Source organism: Panicum virgatum, chromosome 9N, assembly GCF_016808335.1.
Source record: "Panicum virgatum strain AP13 chromosome 9N, P.virgatum_v5, whole genome shotgun sequence".
Taxonomy (NCBI): domain Eukaryota; kingdom Viridiplantae; phylum Streptophyta; class Magnoliopsida; order Poales; family Poaceae; genus Panicum; species Panicum virgatum.
This window is the reverse complement of record NC_053153.1, coordinates 72054368-72073077: the sequence shown is the minus strand read 5'-3', so window position 1 is coordinate 72073077 and position 18710 is coordinate 72054368. Positions and strand designations below refer to the sequence as shown.

Genomic DNA, 18710 nt, shown 5'->3' with positions numbered 1-18710 from the left:
TCATATGATCACGCTTATTACTGATTAGTGAAATAATGTCATTAGGCTCAAAAAGATGCACTTAATCCTTTTCTTTTCCGATGATGCCATTCTGCCATTTATAATCTGAATCTTCCAGAAAGCCTCTTGTTGCCGAAAATGTGGCTGTGATGATTCTTTGATTCTATACTGTACATGGTCCCGGTAACAAAACCAAACAACAAACAAGGGATATACCGGGGGGAGAAAACGAAAATTACATCTCCCCAAGATCGCAAGCATCAAATCAGTCGAAGCTGGACGATCGGCTCCACCGTTCCCGCAGGTACTCCTCCAACGGGCTGAGGCCGCTGCTGTGCTCCGTGCTGGAGATGGACTCCGAGTCCTCCACGTCCAGCAGCGCGAGGTCCAGGTGCGATCTCACGTTCGCCGCCGGGTACGCCTCGTCGTCAAGGCAGTCCAACTCCGCGGCGCCGCCCTGGTCGGCGATGCTCGCCGTGCTCTCTCCTCGTAGTATGCTCAGTATCTGCACGGCACAACGGACTGGTCAGCGAAATGCAGAGTCCAAGTGCGGATTGCAAGGCCCAAGACCTTAAGCTGAATGAAAACTGACTGATGACCTGGGATATCGGCGGCCGAGCCGACCTCCGTAGGCAGAGGCACGCGGCCGTGGCCATCCGCCTCACCTCCGCCTCGTCTTGCTCCACGTCGAGCCTCGGGTCCAGCAGGTCCGAGATGTCGCCGCTGCTGAGCACCGGAGTCGCCTGTCGCGCCAAGAAAAACGGCGCCCCAGACCGTTACGCCTCGTACTTGATAGCGCCTCGTGGATTAGCAGGAGGCCATCTTAGTAACTTACCCACATGACGAGGCTCTCCTGGCCCTTGGGCGACGCCCCGTCGCTGCTGATGGGCTTCCGCCCGGACAGGAGCTCCAGCAGCACGACGCCGAACGCGTACACGTCCACCTTGTCGGTCACCTTCCCGTACATGAAGTACTCCGGCGCCAGGTACCCGAACGTGCCGACGACGTCGCTGTGCGCCAGGGAGGTCGGGTTCGCCGGCGCCCAGATGGCGAGCCCGAAATCGGAGAGCTGCCGCAACGGGGAGTTTTTCAGGTCGTCAGTGCAGTGTCCAAACGAGAACCGAGTCCAACGGGGAGTAGAATGGTTGCTCAACCTGGGGCTCGAACTCTTCCGTGAGAAGGATGTTGGAGGACTTGACGTCCCTGTGGATCACCGGCCGGGACCCGCCGGAGTGCACGTAGCTCAGGGCCTCCGCGATCCCCAGCGCCGCCTTGTACCGGTTCTCCCATGACAGCGCCGGCTTTGACCTCTCCCCTGCACACACCAAGAAAGAAGCATCATCAGACGTCAGGGAGTGAGGAACTCCTCGCAACTGCTCCCACACCATCCAACTGTTCTGAACACGACTGATTTCATTAAAAAGAAAACAAAAAAACTAGCATCCTGCACGAATCGTTGTCTGCAGAATTCCCGGTTCCTTAGAACTGAATCCAACGTACTGAGGAGAATGGTTTCTTGGTGACTTCACATGAATGAACAATACCGAATTTGCAACTGAAGCGGGATGGTTGGTACCGTGCAGGTTCTCCTCGAGGCTGCCTCGGGGGAGGCAGCTGTAGACGGAGATGAGGTTGGGGCCTTCCACGCAGACGCCGATCAGCGGGAGGATCCGCTGGTGCTGGAGCTTGGTGATGATGTCCACCTCCCGGAGGAAGTCCTTGGACGCCTCGGCCGACGCCTTGGACAGCTTGATCGCCACCTGCTTCCCGCAGGCGAGGCTGCCCCTGTACACCCGGCTGTTCCCGCCGTTCCCGATCAGATTCCCTGCGAGGAAGCCGAGAACGGGGTTGGTGGCGGCGGCGAATCGTGAGATGGATGGAAGAAACTGGCGCCCGGCCAGACTGACGATGAGACGAACCTGCGGAGAAGTGGTTGGTGGAGTCGTAGAGCTCCTCGTAGCGGAACCACCGGCACCGCGCTCCGCCGCCGTCGAGCATTGCCTTGAGCTCCGACGCGAGCCCCGCCCCCGCGTGCGTCCCGGCGGACTCTGACGGCGCGGTCCGCCGGGGCAGGCTCATCACCCACTGCACCACCGACTGCTTCCGCGGCTCCTGCTCCTTGGCGCTGGGCGCGGGGACGGCCGCCGCCGCGGCCTGAGCGCGGCGAAGTAGCGGCCAACCGAGCCTCTGCTCTAGCGCCACGCCGCCGCTGGCCTTATTGGCGTCCTCGACGGACTCCGTCGCCGGCGCGCCCGCCGCGGCGTGGCCGCATCCCTCGGCGTCGAAGTCCATGGACCGCGCGCTCCGGTTCGGGTTCGGGATGATGACCTTGGCCTCCAGCCCCACGCTCGGGTGCAGCACCATGCGCAGCACCGGCTTCGGCTCTGCTCCTGCGCCACACCAGCTCGCCACCAAACGATTAGCGACTCGCTAACCAAGTCTCCGCTATCAGCCACGCTTAATTGCTGGGATCGATTACCAAGTGGCGGCTTGGGCGCCTCCCGGACGAAGACGGGCTTGCCGTTCTGGATGGCGACCACGGTGGTCGTCGGCCGCAGCTTCTTGGCGCAGTACTTGGCCAAGCAAGTCGACCCTCTGAGCAGCCGAAACCAACCGCCCCAAGAAAAGGGGTGGAAATGGTAAGGTATGGTGACGAAAGAAACAGTTGGATCATACAAAGGTTGCTTCCATTCCATCCCCGCGCACTTACCCGAAGGAGTACTTCTTGTTGGCGCCAAGCACCACGACCATGGCGGCGCAGAGCTTGGCCTCCTTCACCAGCTCCTTCTGGATCGAGCTCCCCGGCGTCACCCGGCCGACCAGAACGATCTGACACGAATCCCAATCAATGGTAGCATGTGAGTGGAATCGGGAGCAGCATGGCACACGACTCCGCAGCAGTAATCAGCGCTGCTCCCCGGCCCATCCCGCTTGATTTACCTCTTTCCGGCTGCAGAGGGACTCGTACTCCGCCAGGTAGTCGTCCAGCGTCCTGATCAGCCTCAGAGTGTTCGTCTTGCACAGGTCTGCAACCAGAGCCGAGAAAAATGTCAGGAAAAAAATAAAAGAGCGCTACTAATTCCCAACCGCTTCGCTAGGATTGAAAAGGAAAACGAGCTGCCATGCCGATCGAGCTCTTGGCAGATACCCACCGGACTTGCGGTAAATGTGCACGGCGACGACGCGGTCCCCCGGCCTTGCCGCCTGGTTGAGCGCCCATCGGAGCAGGTCCCTGCCGACGGCGTCCATGTGCAGCCCCACCAGTATGCACCGGCCGACGCCCTCCCCGCGCTCCTCCAACGCCATGGCGCCTGCTTGCCCCCGGCTCGATCGCCTCAAGAAATCAGCACGAGGCGCACCTCGCCATGGCACGCCCACGGAGCTGGTCAGTAACTAGCACGGCGGGCCAGCGGTTAGCTCAACCACTAATCACCGTGGACTCCGCGCTGACACAAGACGAAGCTGCCCGGCTGCTGGTGGCTGCAAGCCTGCAACCAATGTCTGACCCGGAAGTCGAAGTAGAACCGAAGCTGCTCGAATAGAAAAGTGCCGAGGCGGCGGTCGTCGCCTTGCCTGGAAAGCGAGCGAGTTCCGTTACCAAGACAAACGCCGCTGCCCCCCCCCCCCCCCCCCTCCGGCCACGCACTCGCTTCTCGTGGCCGAATTCGCACGGCCAGCCCGAACCGAATGGCCTGAGCTTGAGGCGAGGAAGAAGATACAAGCGGAAGCGGCCAGGGCGGGAACTATTATCCTGGGCGCCGGGCGGAAAGAGAGGCGTCGCGGCGACAGAGTTAACCACCTAAAATCTGGTTAGCTTGTCAGGTTTCAGCTGCGGGGGCGCGTATTAAAATGGTTTCCGTCATGGCGCCACGCCGCCCGGGATCGTCGCCATCGGCTCAACCACTCCAACCACGCCGCGCAAAAAGCACGAGGCCGGCGGCCCCCCGTCCCGTCCCGCGGCGGGGGAGGAGGGCCGGAGGAACGGACGAGACGAACGAGCCGGACACGCCGTCGCCGGTCAGCGACGGCGAGCCAGCCAGCACGGCTGCTGTTTTCGCGCGGACCAGCGGCAGTAGCAAGCAAGGAGATGGCGACAGCGACAGGACCAGTAGAAGCGTGCGAGAGGCAAGGGGAGGGTAGGGGCGGCGGGGATGACGCGAGGCTGTGGCCTACGGCCTACAGGGGAGGAGCAGAAATGTGGGCGCTGGGGATCGGCGATGACGCGACGGGGAAAGGTGACGGGCCTGACGGCGACGATGGGAATTGGCCAATTGGGCAAAGGACTTGGGTTGTGTTTAGATCCCAAAAAGTCCTCACAAAATCCAAATTTTCCATCACATCAAAACATTAAATATAGTAAATGACACATATATGGAGTACTAAATGTAGGTAAATAAAAAAATTAATTGCATAGTTTTGATGTACGTTGCGAGACGAATCTTTTAAGCCTAGTTAAGTCATGGTACAACAATATTTATCAAAAAAATGAAAAATGCTACAGTATGCTAGTGTTTGATGTGATTTTTTCTCCCACCTTTTCAAGGATCTAAACACACCCTTGGTGGAGGTTGGAGAATGGAGAGACAGGGCCGCAGGGGGTGGAAAGCGAGCAATTGGAGACGCAGGACAGGGCGCCATCGGCGATCGGCCTGGTGATCTGGTCCATACACTTACTGCGATCGCAATACGGCGAGAAAAAGGCCGACGGAAATAGCCTAGCCCCCACATGGATTGAAAAAGGAGAATAAGAAGTTGAAAAGAATTCGGAGAGCACTCTTTGGAAAAGCAAAAGGGCATCATCATCATCTTCGTCTAGTGAGATGTTGCGTTGGGGCCGAGGAGGATCGCACGTGGTTTTTACATTGGGTTCCAACTTTTTCAACGGGAGGTGAGGGGAGATGGCTTTGTTCTGCAAAAGATACTTCCTGCTGGAAGATTCTCATCAAGGTCAAATGGTAAAACAAACAGGTGTTGCTGTACTCAGGGGCGGAGGCAGCGGTGGGGGGGAGAGAGGCTCAAGCCCCCCTACCCTGTAATCTCTATGAAGCTCCACCTAAGCTCTTCCTACAAATTTGAGAAAGAAGAAGAAGGAGGGGGAGGGGCTAGAGGAGAAAGAAGGGGAAGCAGCCCCTCCTGCCGTGATTTCTGGCTCCGCCACTGACTGTACTGGTGGTACTGGTTTTGGCAATTGACAGAAGAGTACAGCTGAACTGTATCGTGCGCTGCTATGAACCGAATCGCGAATTCAATGCGCGCGCAGGGGCGGGTGCAGTGCAGGGTCGTCACCTATGGTAGGAGTCCTTTTTGTGGCGGGTATAGAATACGCCAATACGGTTTCATTTATCCGCCAGGGTCCCATCCACTCGTCAAAAAGAAAATAAATAAAGTTGTACCCTATGCATCGCAAATTTGTGACGTCAGGATATAAACAAATTTGGAGATTGTTCTTTTTAAACAAACTTCCTCTCTAAATTTGCAAAACCACTAAAACAGTAGTCAAGTAGTATCAGTGTATCACGCAGTCCAATTGCTATGTTCAGCTAGTCTGACTTGGGCTGATTTAATAATAATCCGTATGAAAGAATAAGTCGAAATAAGTCACAAAAAATTGAAGTAGACAAGCTAAAGAAAGTAGCTGAGGATACGGGATTACTAGATAGACGCTGACGTTGCGAGGATAACCGATCGTGTTGCTTCGAATTGTATGCAGCTGACGACAGCGACCGGGGTCTATCACGCAGGACGACTTCAGCTCAACATTCGCAGCAGCCGCACCTGTAACTGTACAGAAAAACGTTTCCGTCCCAATCGCACAGTAGCACTGCCGTTTGCTGACCTCAACAACCTGAAGCTCCAAAATATCCTTGCGTGCATGCCGGGCACATCGTGCGCGCCATGCGGCGGACACAAAACTAACAATCAACCTGATAAACGTTTGCGAATCCCAGGCGATTTTCTTCTGTTCTACGCCTACTTCCTCTTCCGGAGCGGCGAACCCGCGTGAGCCCCCGCAGGAATGCAGGATCAGCCATGCCAGCTCGCCCGAGCGCGCGCGGGCGGGGCCATGTGGGCGCGGCGGGCGACCGAACGCGACGACGCGGTCGTTTCGGGACGGCGGGAGGAGAGGAGGCGGTGACGAAACGTACGCGACGCGAGTGGCGGGCAGGTCGTGGTCTCCCACCCGTGGCATCCGCAACGAGAGAGAGATGGGCGGCGGCGATGGGATCGTGAGAATCTTCCACGGTTGCTTGCTTGGCACTGGCGGGGGCGGCGGCTGGACCGAGGGGCCGGGCGCGTCGTCGCCGTGGCCGCCTGGCCGGCCGGGACCGACCCCGGCGGCCGCGGGGGCAGGCGGGCGAGCGGAGTGCGCGCATTAAATGCGGTCGCAGCAGCGCGGCGCGCACCGACGGGCGGCGGCGGCGGCGGCGGCCCACCACACCAGCGTGACTGTGAGTGAGGTCGCGAGGAAGGCACACGTGGGATCAAACCCCCGCGCCTCCGCTCGGGATGCACGCTCGTCGCTCGGCAGTGCCTGCCCACAAGCGCGGCCCGGGCTTCTGCTTCTTGACAGATTCCACATGTACGGACGCACCAGTGAGTTTTTGGTAAAAAAAAATTTGATGTGAGTTCGGCATTTCAGCTTGCCGTTTGATTCGATTTTATTTGATTTTTCGTGGGGACTGGCGGGGGATGGGGGAATGCCACACTGACACTGTGCGTGGAGGATGAATAGAGTAGTGGGGCGTTAGGTCGGAGGGAATGATCATCTTGGAAAAAGAAAATTGGTGCTGCTCGCCGAGTACTAGTACTATTTTGTGGGGGGGGGGGGGGGGGGGGGGGAATCCATCCAGCAGCTCCGGGGGCGGTACACAGCAGGACAGCACATGACCAAAGTGGTTCTAGTCCACCGGACACTTCCACACAGGATTGACACGGCGAGCGATTTACACGGAGCATGCCCGCCGCATGATCTTGTCCTGCCATGTACACGTGTGATAAGTTAGGCCCAGTTGCAAACCCCGAACGTGCTGATGATCTCAGAGGCAGAGTCCAGCACGTCCTAAAGCCTCATCTGCGATTTAGGATGCCTACTGTGGACTCCAAGCCGAGATCCTCTGAAACTAATCTCGGACGGATTCAGATCGCCAAGCATGTACGTACGCAATTATCAGCGGATTGGACCTGTCGGCTTGAGGTCAAGTCATGGTCTACCCTGCTGCCTCCGTACGTTGTTGTTGCCGGCCTTCTTCTTGTTCTCGGGCGCCCCCCCCCCCCCCCCCCCCCCCCCCAAAAAAAAATTCCCGCACACCTCACCTCCGACCGCGCACCTGACCGGGCCACAGCTCGCACGTGGCGTGGGAGCTCCACGCCCTCCGTCCACGGCAGCGCGCGGGGCGGCCTCGCCCTCGCCTCATCGCCCGGCCACCGACACACTCGCGCGGTCGCGCCGCACCGACCAACGATCCCAGTGCGCGGCGCGGGCGCCCAAGTCCAGGTCCAGCCGCGCGCCACCCGCCCCGCCTTCCCTCCACACGAACGCCGCGGCAACGGCGACCCAGGGACGGCGGCGCGGTGATTGATTTAACTGCAGCGCCTCACGATGCAACTGGGTTGGCATTGGGTCAACCAGTGACCGATCCAGATAGTATTTATTTTGGGTTTTGGGTTATACTAACCCATTATAGCATTTACCCAAGTAACCTAATGGGTCAACCCAAAACGCCAGCAGCAAAGCATTGCGATCCAAAAACTGACACAATTTCCCAATGCTGCTTGTCACTTGCATGAATTTGAAGAACACACAACCTGAGCCAGCAAAAGAAACAACAAGATGGACAGCGCTGCTCAGATCAAAGCGTTCAAGGAACCAGATGCACTATTTTTCTCGAACAAAAGAAACAAGGCATGCTAGGGTCTCACCACCGGAGATAGAAGGAATCAAGGCCTTTCACCACCGGAGATAGAAGGAATCGAGGCCAAGTATGGATGGATCTCAGGAACCTGCTCTGCTGGATTTCTTCTGCGAGCGTGCGTGCATTTCGATGTGTGTGCAGGGTAGAAACCAACAACAAGCTATGGAAGGGTGTGGCCGCGCGGAGTGCATCCGCTGTGGACGGCGGTGCAAGGTCTTCCTAGAGGGGCGGCGTGGGGTCGGGGGCGGATGCGGCAGGGTCTCCTCGAGGAGCGGCGCGGTGTCGGGGGCGGATGCGGCAGGGTCTCCTGGAGCGGCGGCGCTGCATCGCGGAAGGTCGGAGGTGGATGCGGCGGCGCGGCATCGCGGAGGGTCGGATCGGGTTACCCAATCACCCAGAGTGCTATACACTATTTGACACTAGATTTTTTTGGGCCAGCCCACTGGATTTTTACACCAGATTTTAAGTTTCGGGTATTGGATCAATGGGTCGACCCAGTGAAATCTGCATCCCTAGCAGCGCCCCAAAAGATCGGTCAGGCCCGGTCCCAGGCGGATCGCCGCCGTGCAGCCAGAGCCAGGAGCACACAGTCGCGTCGATCTCGTGGGCGCCCGCACGCAGCGACGGCTCAACCGACCGGGTGACTGATCGGTCGCAACGGCGTGTCGTACGTGCATGGCAAATCATTGTGGGTGGCCGGGCGGCATGCACGAGCGGGAAGGGGATGGTGTGGCTGCACGGTTGCCATCCGCCCCTCCCCGAACGCCCGGTCGCTGTCGCCGCAGTTACGCCGAACCGGCCGCGGGCGGCCCCGTGCGCGCGCGCGTCGGCGTCGCGTTGCAGGACGGGAGAGTAGTCGGTGTACATGACAGTACTCCGGATACTCGATCGCAGAAACACCTGCACGCGCCCGCGACGCGCGGCAGGTCGCCGGTCACGGCACGAGTACGGCGGTGGTGGGCGGTGCCGCGCGTCAGGATGTAAGCGGGCCGGTCTGCAGACTGGCTGCAGGCCGCAACCGCCGCATGCACAGATTCTCATCCTGCAGTGCCCGTGTGCTACATATAATCATCCTGCATTGATCCGCTAGGCCCTGCCGGAGCCAGGGTTTCCATTCCGGACCGGACCGGCCTAACCGCCGGGCTCCGGTACCGGTTTACCGGTCCGGTTAGGCCGGATACCGGTCGGAACCGGACAAAAGAAAGTTTGAATTTGTTTGAATTCAAATCTCGGTGTTTAAACGGTACGGACCGGTATACCGGTGATGCGGGAGGGGCTGCCCGAACCGGTAAACCGGTCGGTTATACCGGTAAACCGGCCGGTTGGACCGGTATACCGGTTAGTTTTCCGCCGCTTCAAAAATAGATCCCGGTGTAAAATAAAAGAAAATTTCGGCATGAGCTATGCACATTTTAATGTAAATGACCATACCAAAGCAACAAGTTATAATCATACATACAAATACAATAGTAATAAGTGTGCATACAAATACAGAGTCATACACCTAGACACATGAAACGAAAGTTCAACGTAGAAATGGGAAGACCCCCATTTGGGACGCGGTTTGGTATTCGGCGTTGGACATCAAAGCGATACCTCGCACTCTAAGCAGCTCAGCCTTGTAGTGTTGCCAAGTTTGGCCCGTCCACGCCGATGTTGTCTGCCATTCCTGAACTAACATAGTGTAAAAATGGGGGTCTTCCCATTCGTACACCCATCTCGTCGGTGGCTGCATGCTGATGTCAGGAATGGGATAGTGAAAAGAGTGCCTCGAATCGCTGTAGGAGGAAGAAGAGTGCTGTGGACTATCATAGTCCGTTGGTCCACCTGTTCTCCTCTGCGATTGCGGTGCTCCATGGTCGGTGTCCTGAGTAGCATGTGTGAACTGAGTCTCCCCTGCAATCAACCATATTTCATAATTAGTAGTCAATAGTCAGAAATATGTGTCTATTTGTATGTGCAATGTATACCTGTGAAACGAACACTACGAGCACGACCACTACCACCAGCAGCAGCATCAGCACCACTACCACCACCACCAGCATCAGGCCCAGCACCGTCACCATCATCACCATCATCACCATCATCGGCCGAGCTGCTATCCTCGGACTCCTGATATGGAGGACTACGCTCACCTTTGCCATCATCAGTCTCGGTGTCGCTGCTCACTGGTTTTGCTGTTCCTTTGCCTTTTTGACGCTTCGGGTCACCCTTCTTAGGTCCCTTCTGCAACTTTCTCTTCCCTAGGTGAGTGTCACCTATATTTGTACGTGCCCAATCGCTGATGGAATCATTCTCCGTAGCCTCACGTAGATCTGACTCGTTTATTTGATCTCTGACAATATGGGACGGGAGAGGGATGTCGCCGTCATCATCATCCTCGTCCAGAACTGGAGCCCGGTTAGATCTACCATATTCCATCCATTCCCGCACCGGATTTTTCTCATCATAGAAAGAAAGATGGGCTAGCTGGTCAATGAAATCACCTTCTTCACGCATCAGTGGCCCGGAGACCTCCTCAAGTCGGAGACGAAGATTGTAGTTGACATAAACAAGCTTATTAAGTTTCTTGTGCGACAACCGATTGCGAACCTTTGTATACAGCAAGGCAAAAGTACTCCAGTTCCGCTCGCATCCACTGGACGAACAACATTGTGAAACAAGCCTCATGGCAAGGTACTGCAGTTTTGGAGTACTTGATCCGAACATCATCCACCAGGACGCTGCATGTGCAACCGAGTATGTAAGCAATATTTTCGAATAGAGAAAATAACAATTTCATACGGAATAACTCTTACATGGGGATGTCTTTGTGTCCATCGCCATCCGCATTGCCATATCACTGCTATACTCGCCAATTTTCTGCCGAAACACGTCAAACTCCTGCAATGCCTGGACGGCGCTCTGGAGATCCGTCATGCGCTGAAATGTATCCTTAAGTCCACGAAACATTTGTTGAGTTGGATCCATCGTATATGCATACCTCGGATTTAGGACAGCAGCTGCAAAATATAAATCCCTTCAAATAAGCATTATTTCAATATAGTTTAAAAATAGACGACTGATGTGTGCTTACCTGGACCCACATACGTGCCTATGAACACATCACGCAACCTCTCATCCACCACCTCAACATACTTTTTCAGTGTGGAAACATTTGTTCCAAAGAAAGACTTCAGCTCCTGTTTCATAGTCTGGTAGGCCATCACGACTTCGCACATGTTCGGCTTCTTGTCCTGATCAGCGAAGCGAAGGAACTTGTATATTGGTTGAACCGTGTCGATGATATATTTCAATGCATCCCACCACTCCATACTTGAAAAACTTGCATGAGTAAATCTACCATCTTCGGTATTCGCCCATTTGCTGTGTTGGAACTCAGTAGATGCCATCCACTGCATGAAACGATCACGTTTCCGATAGATGCTCTCTAGGAACATGTAGTTGGTTCCAAATCGAGTGGCATTCCACTTGACCAACTCACCACCGATTGCGTTCCTCATCATTGTATTCAACTGACCATGATTGTGTAACCAATTTGAAATTCGCTTGCACTGCTTGATGATAACACCATGTTCAGGCCTTCGAGCTATATCCTTCAACATCAAATTGACGGTGTGTGCTAGACACGGTGTCCAAACTATGTGGTCATACACGTCACTTAGTAGTTCGTTGCATGCTTTTTTGTAATTCGAGCCGTTGTCGGTGACTACGTGCACGACATTCTCCGGTCCAATCTCTTCCACCACCTTTTGAATCTCCTGCAATGGAAGACAGATTGTTTAGTAACATGTCAAAACATACACCATGCGAATGAAACATGTTTAGGGACTACCTTGAACAAATATGCAGCATCTTGAGTTCTTCCGGTCGCATCAATAGACTTATGGAACCACATGACCCCATTGCAATATATCAAAAAGTTGATGACACTCATCCTCATCGGACCAGTCCATGAATCACACATTAACGTGATGCCAAATAAGGGCCAGTCTTTCTGAAACTTTACGTACCTCGTCTTCAAGTCTTGCTCATTCTGATCAAGGTACTTGCCATCAATATCCCGTCCAGTGGGTGATGCGATACCTTCACCTGCAACCATATGAAAATCATAAGATACAAAAATATAAGTTTATAGGTATCATTGCAATGAAAGAAAACTTACCCCACTTCTGTGTCTCCCTGACCGCGCTGATAAAGTATGGACTGTCAGCCTGTCTTCCAGGTACTCCTGCAATATGGAAAAACTTTGACCAAGCTTTACCAATAGCTTCCTTTGCGTTCTTACCCTTCTGCGTCCAGGAGCCTGTATCAATCCTTGTTTGTGTCATTCCTCTTCTCCCACCAGCTGCCAAGTTATAGTCCTCCACCACAGGACTCTCCCTCTGCGAAGTGGACTTTCGAAACATTCTCTGCATAACATTCCCCCTCGTCGAACCACTACCCCCGCCATGCTCATATGCACCTCCTCTCTGTTCCACCCCCCGTCGGAACCCTGCTTCCGCTCTCGATAGATCTATGGCACGCTGCACCTGAGCCTCCTCATCTTCTTCATCACCGGGATAGTTTCCCTCTGCTGCAGCCTTCTCCCGTCTCAACCTCTCTCGGGCCCGGTCAGCAGTTGCCTTCTTTGCCCTATCCAACTCACGCTGAAAGAAGTCCCGCACATCAGGTGGCACATTCCTGCAATGGATCACCTCTGCCCCGCGCCCAGCCAAATGTTGTTTCAATCTAGTCGCACCACCTCCTCCTTTCTGCGTACGACAATAGTTACATCGCCATCCGGGATAAAGATTTTCACCGTGTTCCCATACAACATCTCTGCTTGCCATTGTCTATCTGCATACATGCACAACAAAAATATATCATCTAATATTCTTACTCCTACCTAAGTTATAGTGTCAAAAATCATCTAATACACCTAAATTAAATCTAGCTAAAACCTACTACATAGTGCAAAAAATCATGTAATATAAATAAATCTTCCCTAAATTCTAAATATACCTAAGTCATACACCTAAATCCTAAAACAAAACATCTAAATACACCTAAATCCTAGGGGAAAAAATAACTAACCTGACCGCGGCTTACCGATGCTAATCGGCGGTTTACCTCCTCCCCATACCGGTAAACCGGCCTCCCCGGGCGGAAAACCGGACGGGACCGGTAGATCTGCTACCGGTCCGGCTTACCGGTGCGGGAGACCGGTTAGCCGGGATCTGAGGGCGGCTAGCCGGTCTCGAGCGGCGGGCGGCGACTTCTGGCGGCGGACAGGAGTCAGTGAGGGGGGAGCGGATGAGGGAGGCGCTGGTGAGGCTTCGGCTGAGGGACACGCGACGTTAAATGACCTCTGCCGCGCGATGGGCCTTAATGGGCCGCGGTTTTTTTTCTTTTTCTTTTTTTATTTAACTTATAAATTTCGAAAACCATACTAAATGAACGAATTTTGGAGAAAATTTGACACCATTAGATTCATTGCACCTTGAAGTATTTTTAGGAATTTTTTGGGAATTTTTCATTTTTTTGAATTCAAATTTAAATTTTGAATTTGGACCGGTTTCATACCGGACCGAACCGGTACCGGGCCGGACCGGTTTGACCGGTAACCGGTCAAACCGGACCGGTTACCGACGGTTCGGTTAACCTTGGCCGGAGCATGCAAGCAGACCTGCAGGCCGCCGCAGCCGCCGCATGCAATACTCCAATGTGCACTCACGTATCACATATCACTATATAAAAATTGACAGGACGGTGACAATTCAGACTTAGTAAAAGGATACCACAAAATGATTGACGCATGTTGAGTTACCATCTATACTAAAAACAAACATCATTGACATCGTCTACACAACCTTAATTCATCGTCACAATGCTTGATGAATCCAAAATTCTACTGTGGATGGACTGTCACTTGACAAATACCACAACAGATGCTATCCCAATCACTTGACACTATTTTTTCCCTAGCATTGAGCTGATCAGATATGAAGCCAGCAAGAATCCCACCAATAATTCCATCTCCATCAAACAAAACTGAAAGATATTCAGCAGATGCAGCTAATATGTGCTCGCCTCCAATAGCTGGGAAAAATAAAGTGAAGAAATATGTCAAGGATTACTCAAATCATGGCAAGATGAAAATAGCAAACGAAGTTCACAAGTTGTGCACAAGATAAGTAATTTCTGGAAAAAAGTGACAAAAGTGAAGACAATGAGACACCACTAGGCAGTATGCATAATATTGTTGCATATGACCAGGATAGAGCTGAAATCAGTTAAACAGAACACAACAACAGGGTCAGAATAAACTGGTAACTAGCAGAGCGTAAGAGCATAATATTGTTGAATTATGGTTTGTTCAATCCGAACCAGAACCAGGCAAAAACAGGACCAATACAAGGGTGTCTTATTCCCTGTAGTAACATGTAAATTTAAAATTTTAGCGCATGTTGTATTCAGAAGCCAAGAGCCCAAGATACTAACCTCATGAACTGCGGTGCCAACAAAATCACCTTTTTCATCATCTAGCATCCCAGCTGGAAGCTCCAATAAGAATTTCCCAATAGGAACCCTTACCTGGAATTTTGATAGCAGCTATAGGTGAATTTGCTTACTGAATATCAAACCATGCGCTATAAAACATGCAGCTATAGAGACTGACCTTGTCTTTCAAGTCATCATGCAACTCCAAGATCTTCAATGCTGCTACCAGAGCTGTTAATCTTTATGATGTCCAAATAAGATGAACCTGCAGAATTTAAAAGTTAGTATATTTTTAATTTGAAATGAACAAACCAATTCAAAAAGGTAGTAAATTATAACCTAATTCTCTAAGCCAATCCTGGAAGCAAATCAAACCTTCCACAGTGTTGCCTGACAGCCTAGTTCTATGGTCAGAGATGATTCGGCCTCCTGTACTGAATGCAGATTCAGAAGGTACCATTGATGCAGGAGCAGCCAATACATCTCGGGCCATACGTGCTACAATCAGGTACTTTGTTTTGTGCATCTTCCACCAGTGCAAGATATCGAAGCTGTCATCGCCACATAGAAATAGATCATCATGAAGATATCTGTCGAGTTACCCGGTGGCTTGATTGCTTTCAGGACTCACATGTGTACTCCAATCAGTCCAATGACCTTTTAGTGAAGATGCAATGACATTTTCTTGAGTAGAAGACTGCAATGACTCTCCCGTTTCAGATGAGTAACCATTGAACAAACTTCTTATAGCTCTATCTACTTTAGCAATATGAACACTGGCGTTGTCTCCAAAAGTAAGATTGTGAAGGCAACTCCATCTGCAAAGAAGAAAATGCAACATTATTTCAAGATAATGATGCAATTACCAAAAACAAAATTCACCACTTCAGCAAATGATGCAAAAAAAACTCCCCTTTCATGCATCTGCATCTCAAATCGAATAGTTAAATGTACTAGCAAGTATGAAGCTATATTTCTATTAAAAAAGTCTAACACTTCTGTAAATCAACAATGCACTCAAACTAAACAAGCAAAAACAGATTGCCCAGAAACCTCTGGAAGCATAACAGAGCTACCATTTCCATTAGCATGCTGAACTTTATCTGAAGCTGCTGTCAGAGAATAATGAATAATCACTAATCTGAAGCTGCTGTCGACAATAGCATGCCACAAGAACAGAAAAATGCCGATCAGTAACTGCAGATACCATTTCCATTAGACTAATGTAATTTTGCTCTAGTCTTCTCTTTCAATACTAATGTAATTTTGCTCTACTACTTTTGCCTATGATCCACAGCATCTCTATGTGCCTCCTAACTAAACCAAGATACTACTTTTGCTCTACTACTTTTCGCTGGAATAGCCAAGCTTCCTCTCTGGACTCTGCAGTAGTCGTCTCTGGAATAGTCCTGCTCTACTATTTTTCAACCAGCTGCATCAACAATCAAACAAAGTCATACATGACCCAAAAAAAGAAAGGAAGTCGTATATTGTTGCAACTCTGCAGGACTGCATTGCAGTCTGAAAGGCGATATATAGGTCCTCTGAACGAAACTCTTCCTTCTCTGTTGTATTCATTCAAATCAATCTGATGCATATAACCCTATTCAAATCAAGATATCTGCAATCGGTTATTCAAGAAGCAATCTGTTGCCTGCTGATTTACAGCGACCTATTTCCTATCTAATAGTTACCCTAGCCTCTTTCTGATGCATGTAATCCTAGGCATCCAACTAATGAGTCAAGCACAAGTGAATAAGGCTGAATGCTTTCAGTCATCTAGAGAAAAAATCCACCCATCTAAGAACCCACGCATGATGCATCCACAAATTGTTTACCTGTTCTTGAACCGTGCAGGTAGAGGGAGTCCGGGAAGGAGAAGATTCGGTGTCCTGGCGCAACAAGAACTGTGAGGGTCCGGAGGGCATGGTGGCGCCATGAATTAGAGGCGGCCGTGCTTCGGCTTGCTGCGCATGGGACGGCGCGGGCACAGATGCAAGGGTAGCCGCGCAGACTGCTGGGGAGGGAGGGAGGGAGGGAGGGAGGGCGGCACCGGGGATTTTGCGGAGTTCTGCATCGCCAGAGTGAGGGAGGGGGCGGCGCGGACTGCAAGAGGGAGGGAGGAGGCGGCGCGGACTGCAGCAGGAGGGAGGGGGCGGCGGCGGCGGCGCGCAAGGCACGATGCCGATGCGTATGCGCCCCGAGCCCCCGATGCACAGGGAAGGGAAAAGGAAGAGAAGGGCAGGGAAAAGAAAGGCGGGCTGGCCTGCAGAACCCACTACACTTAGCGGGCTGTACATTTAAGGCCTATTTGTAAAATGCGGGCTGTGACAGGTGTTTGAAAATGTGTTTTTGCATAGTGGCAGTTGCAGGCAACCAGGCCGGCCCGCACCTGCATACATCCTGAGCCGCGCGCGAGCTGCTGTGGACTCCAAGCCGAGATCCTCTGAAATTAATCTCGGACGGATTCAGATCGCCAAGCATGTACGTACGCAATTATCAGCGGATTGGACTTGTCGGCTTGAGCTCAAGTGATGGGCTGCCCTGCCTACTGTGAGTACGTTGTTGTTGCCGGCCTTGTTCTCGTTCTCGGGGGCCCCCAAACAAAAAAGATTCCCGCACACCTCGGCTCCCGACCGCGCACCTGACCGGGCCATGGCTCGCACGTGGCGTGGGAGCTCCACGCCCTCCGTCCACGCCAGCGCGCGGGGCGGCCTCGCCCTCGCCTCATCGCCCGGCCACCGACACACTCGCGCGGTCGCGCCGCACCGACCAACGATCCACAGTGCGCGGCGCGGCGCGGGCGCCCAAGTCCAGGTCCAACCACGCGCCACGCGCCCCGCCTTCCCTCCACGAACGCCGCGGCAACGGCGACCTCAGGGACGGCGGCGCGGTGATTAATTCAACTGCAGCGCCCCAAAAGATCGGTCAGGACCGGTCCCAGGCGGATCGCCGCCGTGCAGCCAGAGCCAGGAGCACACGGTCGCGTCGATCTCGTGGCGCCCGCCCGCAGCGACGGCTCAACCGTCCGGGGACTGCTCGGTCGCAACGGCGTGTGTCGTACGTGCATGGCAAATCATTGTGGGTGGCCGGCGGGCGGCATGCACGAGCGGGAGGGGAAGGGATCAAGGGAGGAAGGGGATGGATGGTGTGGCTGCAAGGTTGCCATCCGCCTCTCCCCGAACGCCCGGTTGCTGTCGCCGCGGTACTCCGTAGTCGGCCCCGTGCGCGCGCGTCGGCGTCGCGTTGCAGAACTTGCAGGACGGGAGTAGTCGGTGTTATACATGACAGTACTCCGGATACCGATCGCAGAAACACCTGCACGCGCCCGCGACGCACAGCAGGTCGCCGGTCACGGCACGCGTCCGGCGGCGGTGGGCGGGGCCGCGCGCGAGCTGCTGATGAGCCAGCGGGATTTGGTTTCACCTGCCGGCCGTGGATGCTTCGCTGAAATCGGTTGTGTGGGGTGTGGGGCGGCGGCCGAGCGGTTGGCCGTCGCTGTGCTTAGTCCTGATAATGGGTTGGAACCCGCACCGTACCCAATTCCACCCAAAATTAATATATTTAGATACCCAACTCCACCCAACTCAATTAGTTAATTTCTCAACTCTAACCAACCCGCCCCATTATAAGCGGGTAACCCATAAAAACCCATGTGTTCTACTATACAGAGGAATTTAGTGGTTCTACACTTAATGTGGGGACCACATATATGTCTAGCCACACTACTTTGCACAGAGTATTTGTCAGTCATATTGACTCATCTCTAAAAATTTCAGTCAATTTCGATAAAATTTTATAGTGTGAACGCGAGGTTTTAATTCCAGGGTCCGGCTCTTGATGTGGAGCCCACGTATAGTTCTAGCCACGCTATTTTGCACAGAGTAGCTGCCAGTCGTACTGAGTCATCTCCAACAAATTTCAGTCAATTTCGATAAAATTTTATAGTGTGAACGCGAGATTTTAATTCTAGGGTCCGGCTCTTGATGTGGAGCGCACGTGTAGTTCTAGCCACGCTGCTTTGCACAGAGTAGCTGCCAGTCGTACTGAGTCATCTCCAACAAATTTCAGTCAATTTCGATAAAATTTTATAGTGTGAACGCGAGGTTTTAATTCTAGGGTCCGGCTCTTGATGTGAAGTCCACGTGTAGTTCTAGCCACGCTGCTTTGCACAGAGTAGCTGCCAGTCGTACTGAGTCATCTCCAACAAATTTCAGTCAATTTCGATAAAATTTTATAGTGTGAACACGATGTTTTAATTCCAGAGTCCGGCTCTTCATGTGGGGCCCACAGGTAGTTCTAGCCACACTGCTT

At 53.0% G+C, this 18710-nt stretch overlaps 1 protein-coding gene and 1 long non-coding RNA gene across 2 annotated transcripts; both read right to left on the bottom strand.

Annotated features, from left to right (window-relative positions):
* Positions 1 to 68: 68 nt before the first annotated feature.
* Positions 69 to 4198, bottom strand: LOC120692049 (probable receptor-like serine/threonine-protein kinase At5g57670). Its single transcript, XM_039975253.1, has 10 exons — positions 3153 to 4198; positions 2941 to 3026; positions 2711 to 2829; positions 2480 to 2595; positions 1920 to 2390; positions 1577 to 1825; positions 1155 to 1315; positions 836 to 1069; positions 600 to 743; positions 69 to 505 (listed from the first exon to the last, which is right to left on the bottom strand). The coding sequence occupies exons 1-10, from the start codon at positions 3304 to 3306 to the stop codon at positions 266 to 268; spliced, it is 1974 nt and encodes a 657-aa protein (XP_039831187.1). The 5' UTR covers positions 3307 to 4198; the 3' UTR covers positions 69 to 265.
* A 9515-nt stretch (positions 4199 to 13713) lies between these two features.
* LOC120687224 lies at positions 13714 to 14901 on the bottom strand. Its single transcript, XR_005680658.1, has 4 exons — positions 14736 to 14901; positions 14575 to 14661; positions 14426 to 14489; positions 13714 to 13994 (listed from the first exon to the last, which is right to left on the bottom strand). It is a non-coding gene; the product is annotated as an uncharacterized LOC120687224 (long non-coding RNA).
* Positions 14902 to 18710: the final 3809 nt, after the last annotated feature.

Excerpts from the sequence above, each read along its gene's own strand:
- LOC120692049 (XM_039975253.1), bottom strand. The coding sequence starts at position 3,306 with ATGGCGTTGGAGGAGCGCGGGGAGGGCGTCGGCCGGTGCATACTGGTG. Across the intron at positions 2,830-2,940 it reads CCCTCTGCAGCCGGAAAGAG|ATCGTTCTGGTCGGCCGGGT; the intron begins GTAAATCAAGCG and ends GATTCGTGTCAG. Across the intron at positions 506-599 it reads CTCGGCCGCCGATATCCCAG|ATACTGAGCATACTACGAGG; the intron begins GTCATCAGTCAG and ends TGTGCCGTGCAG.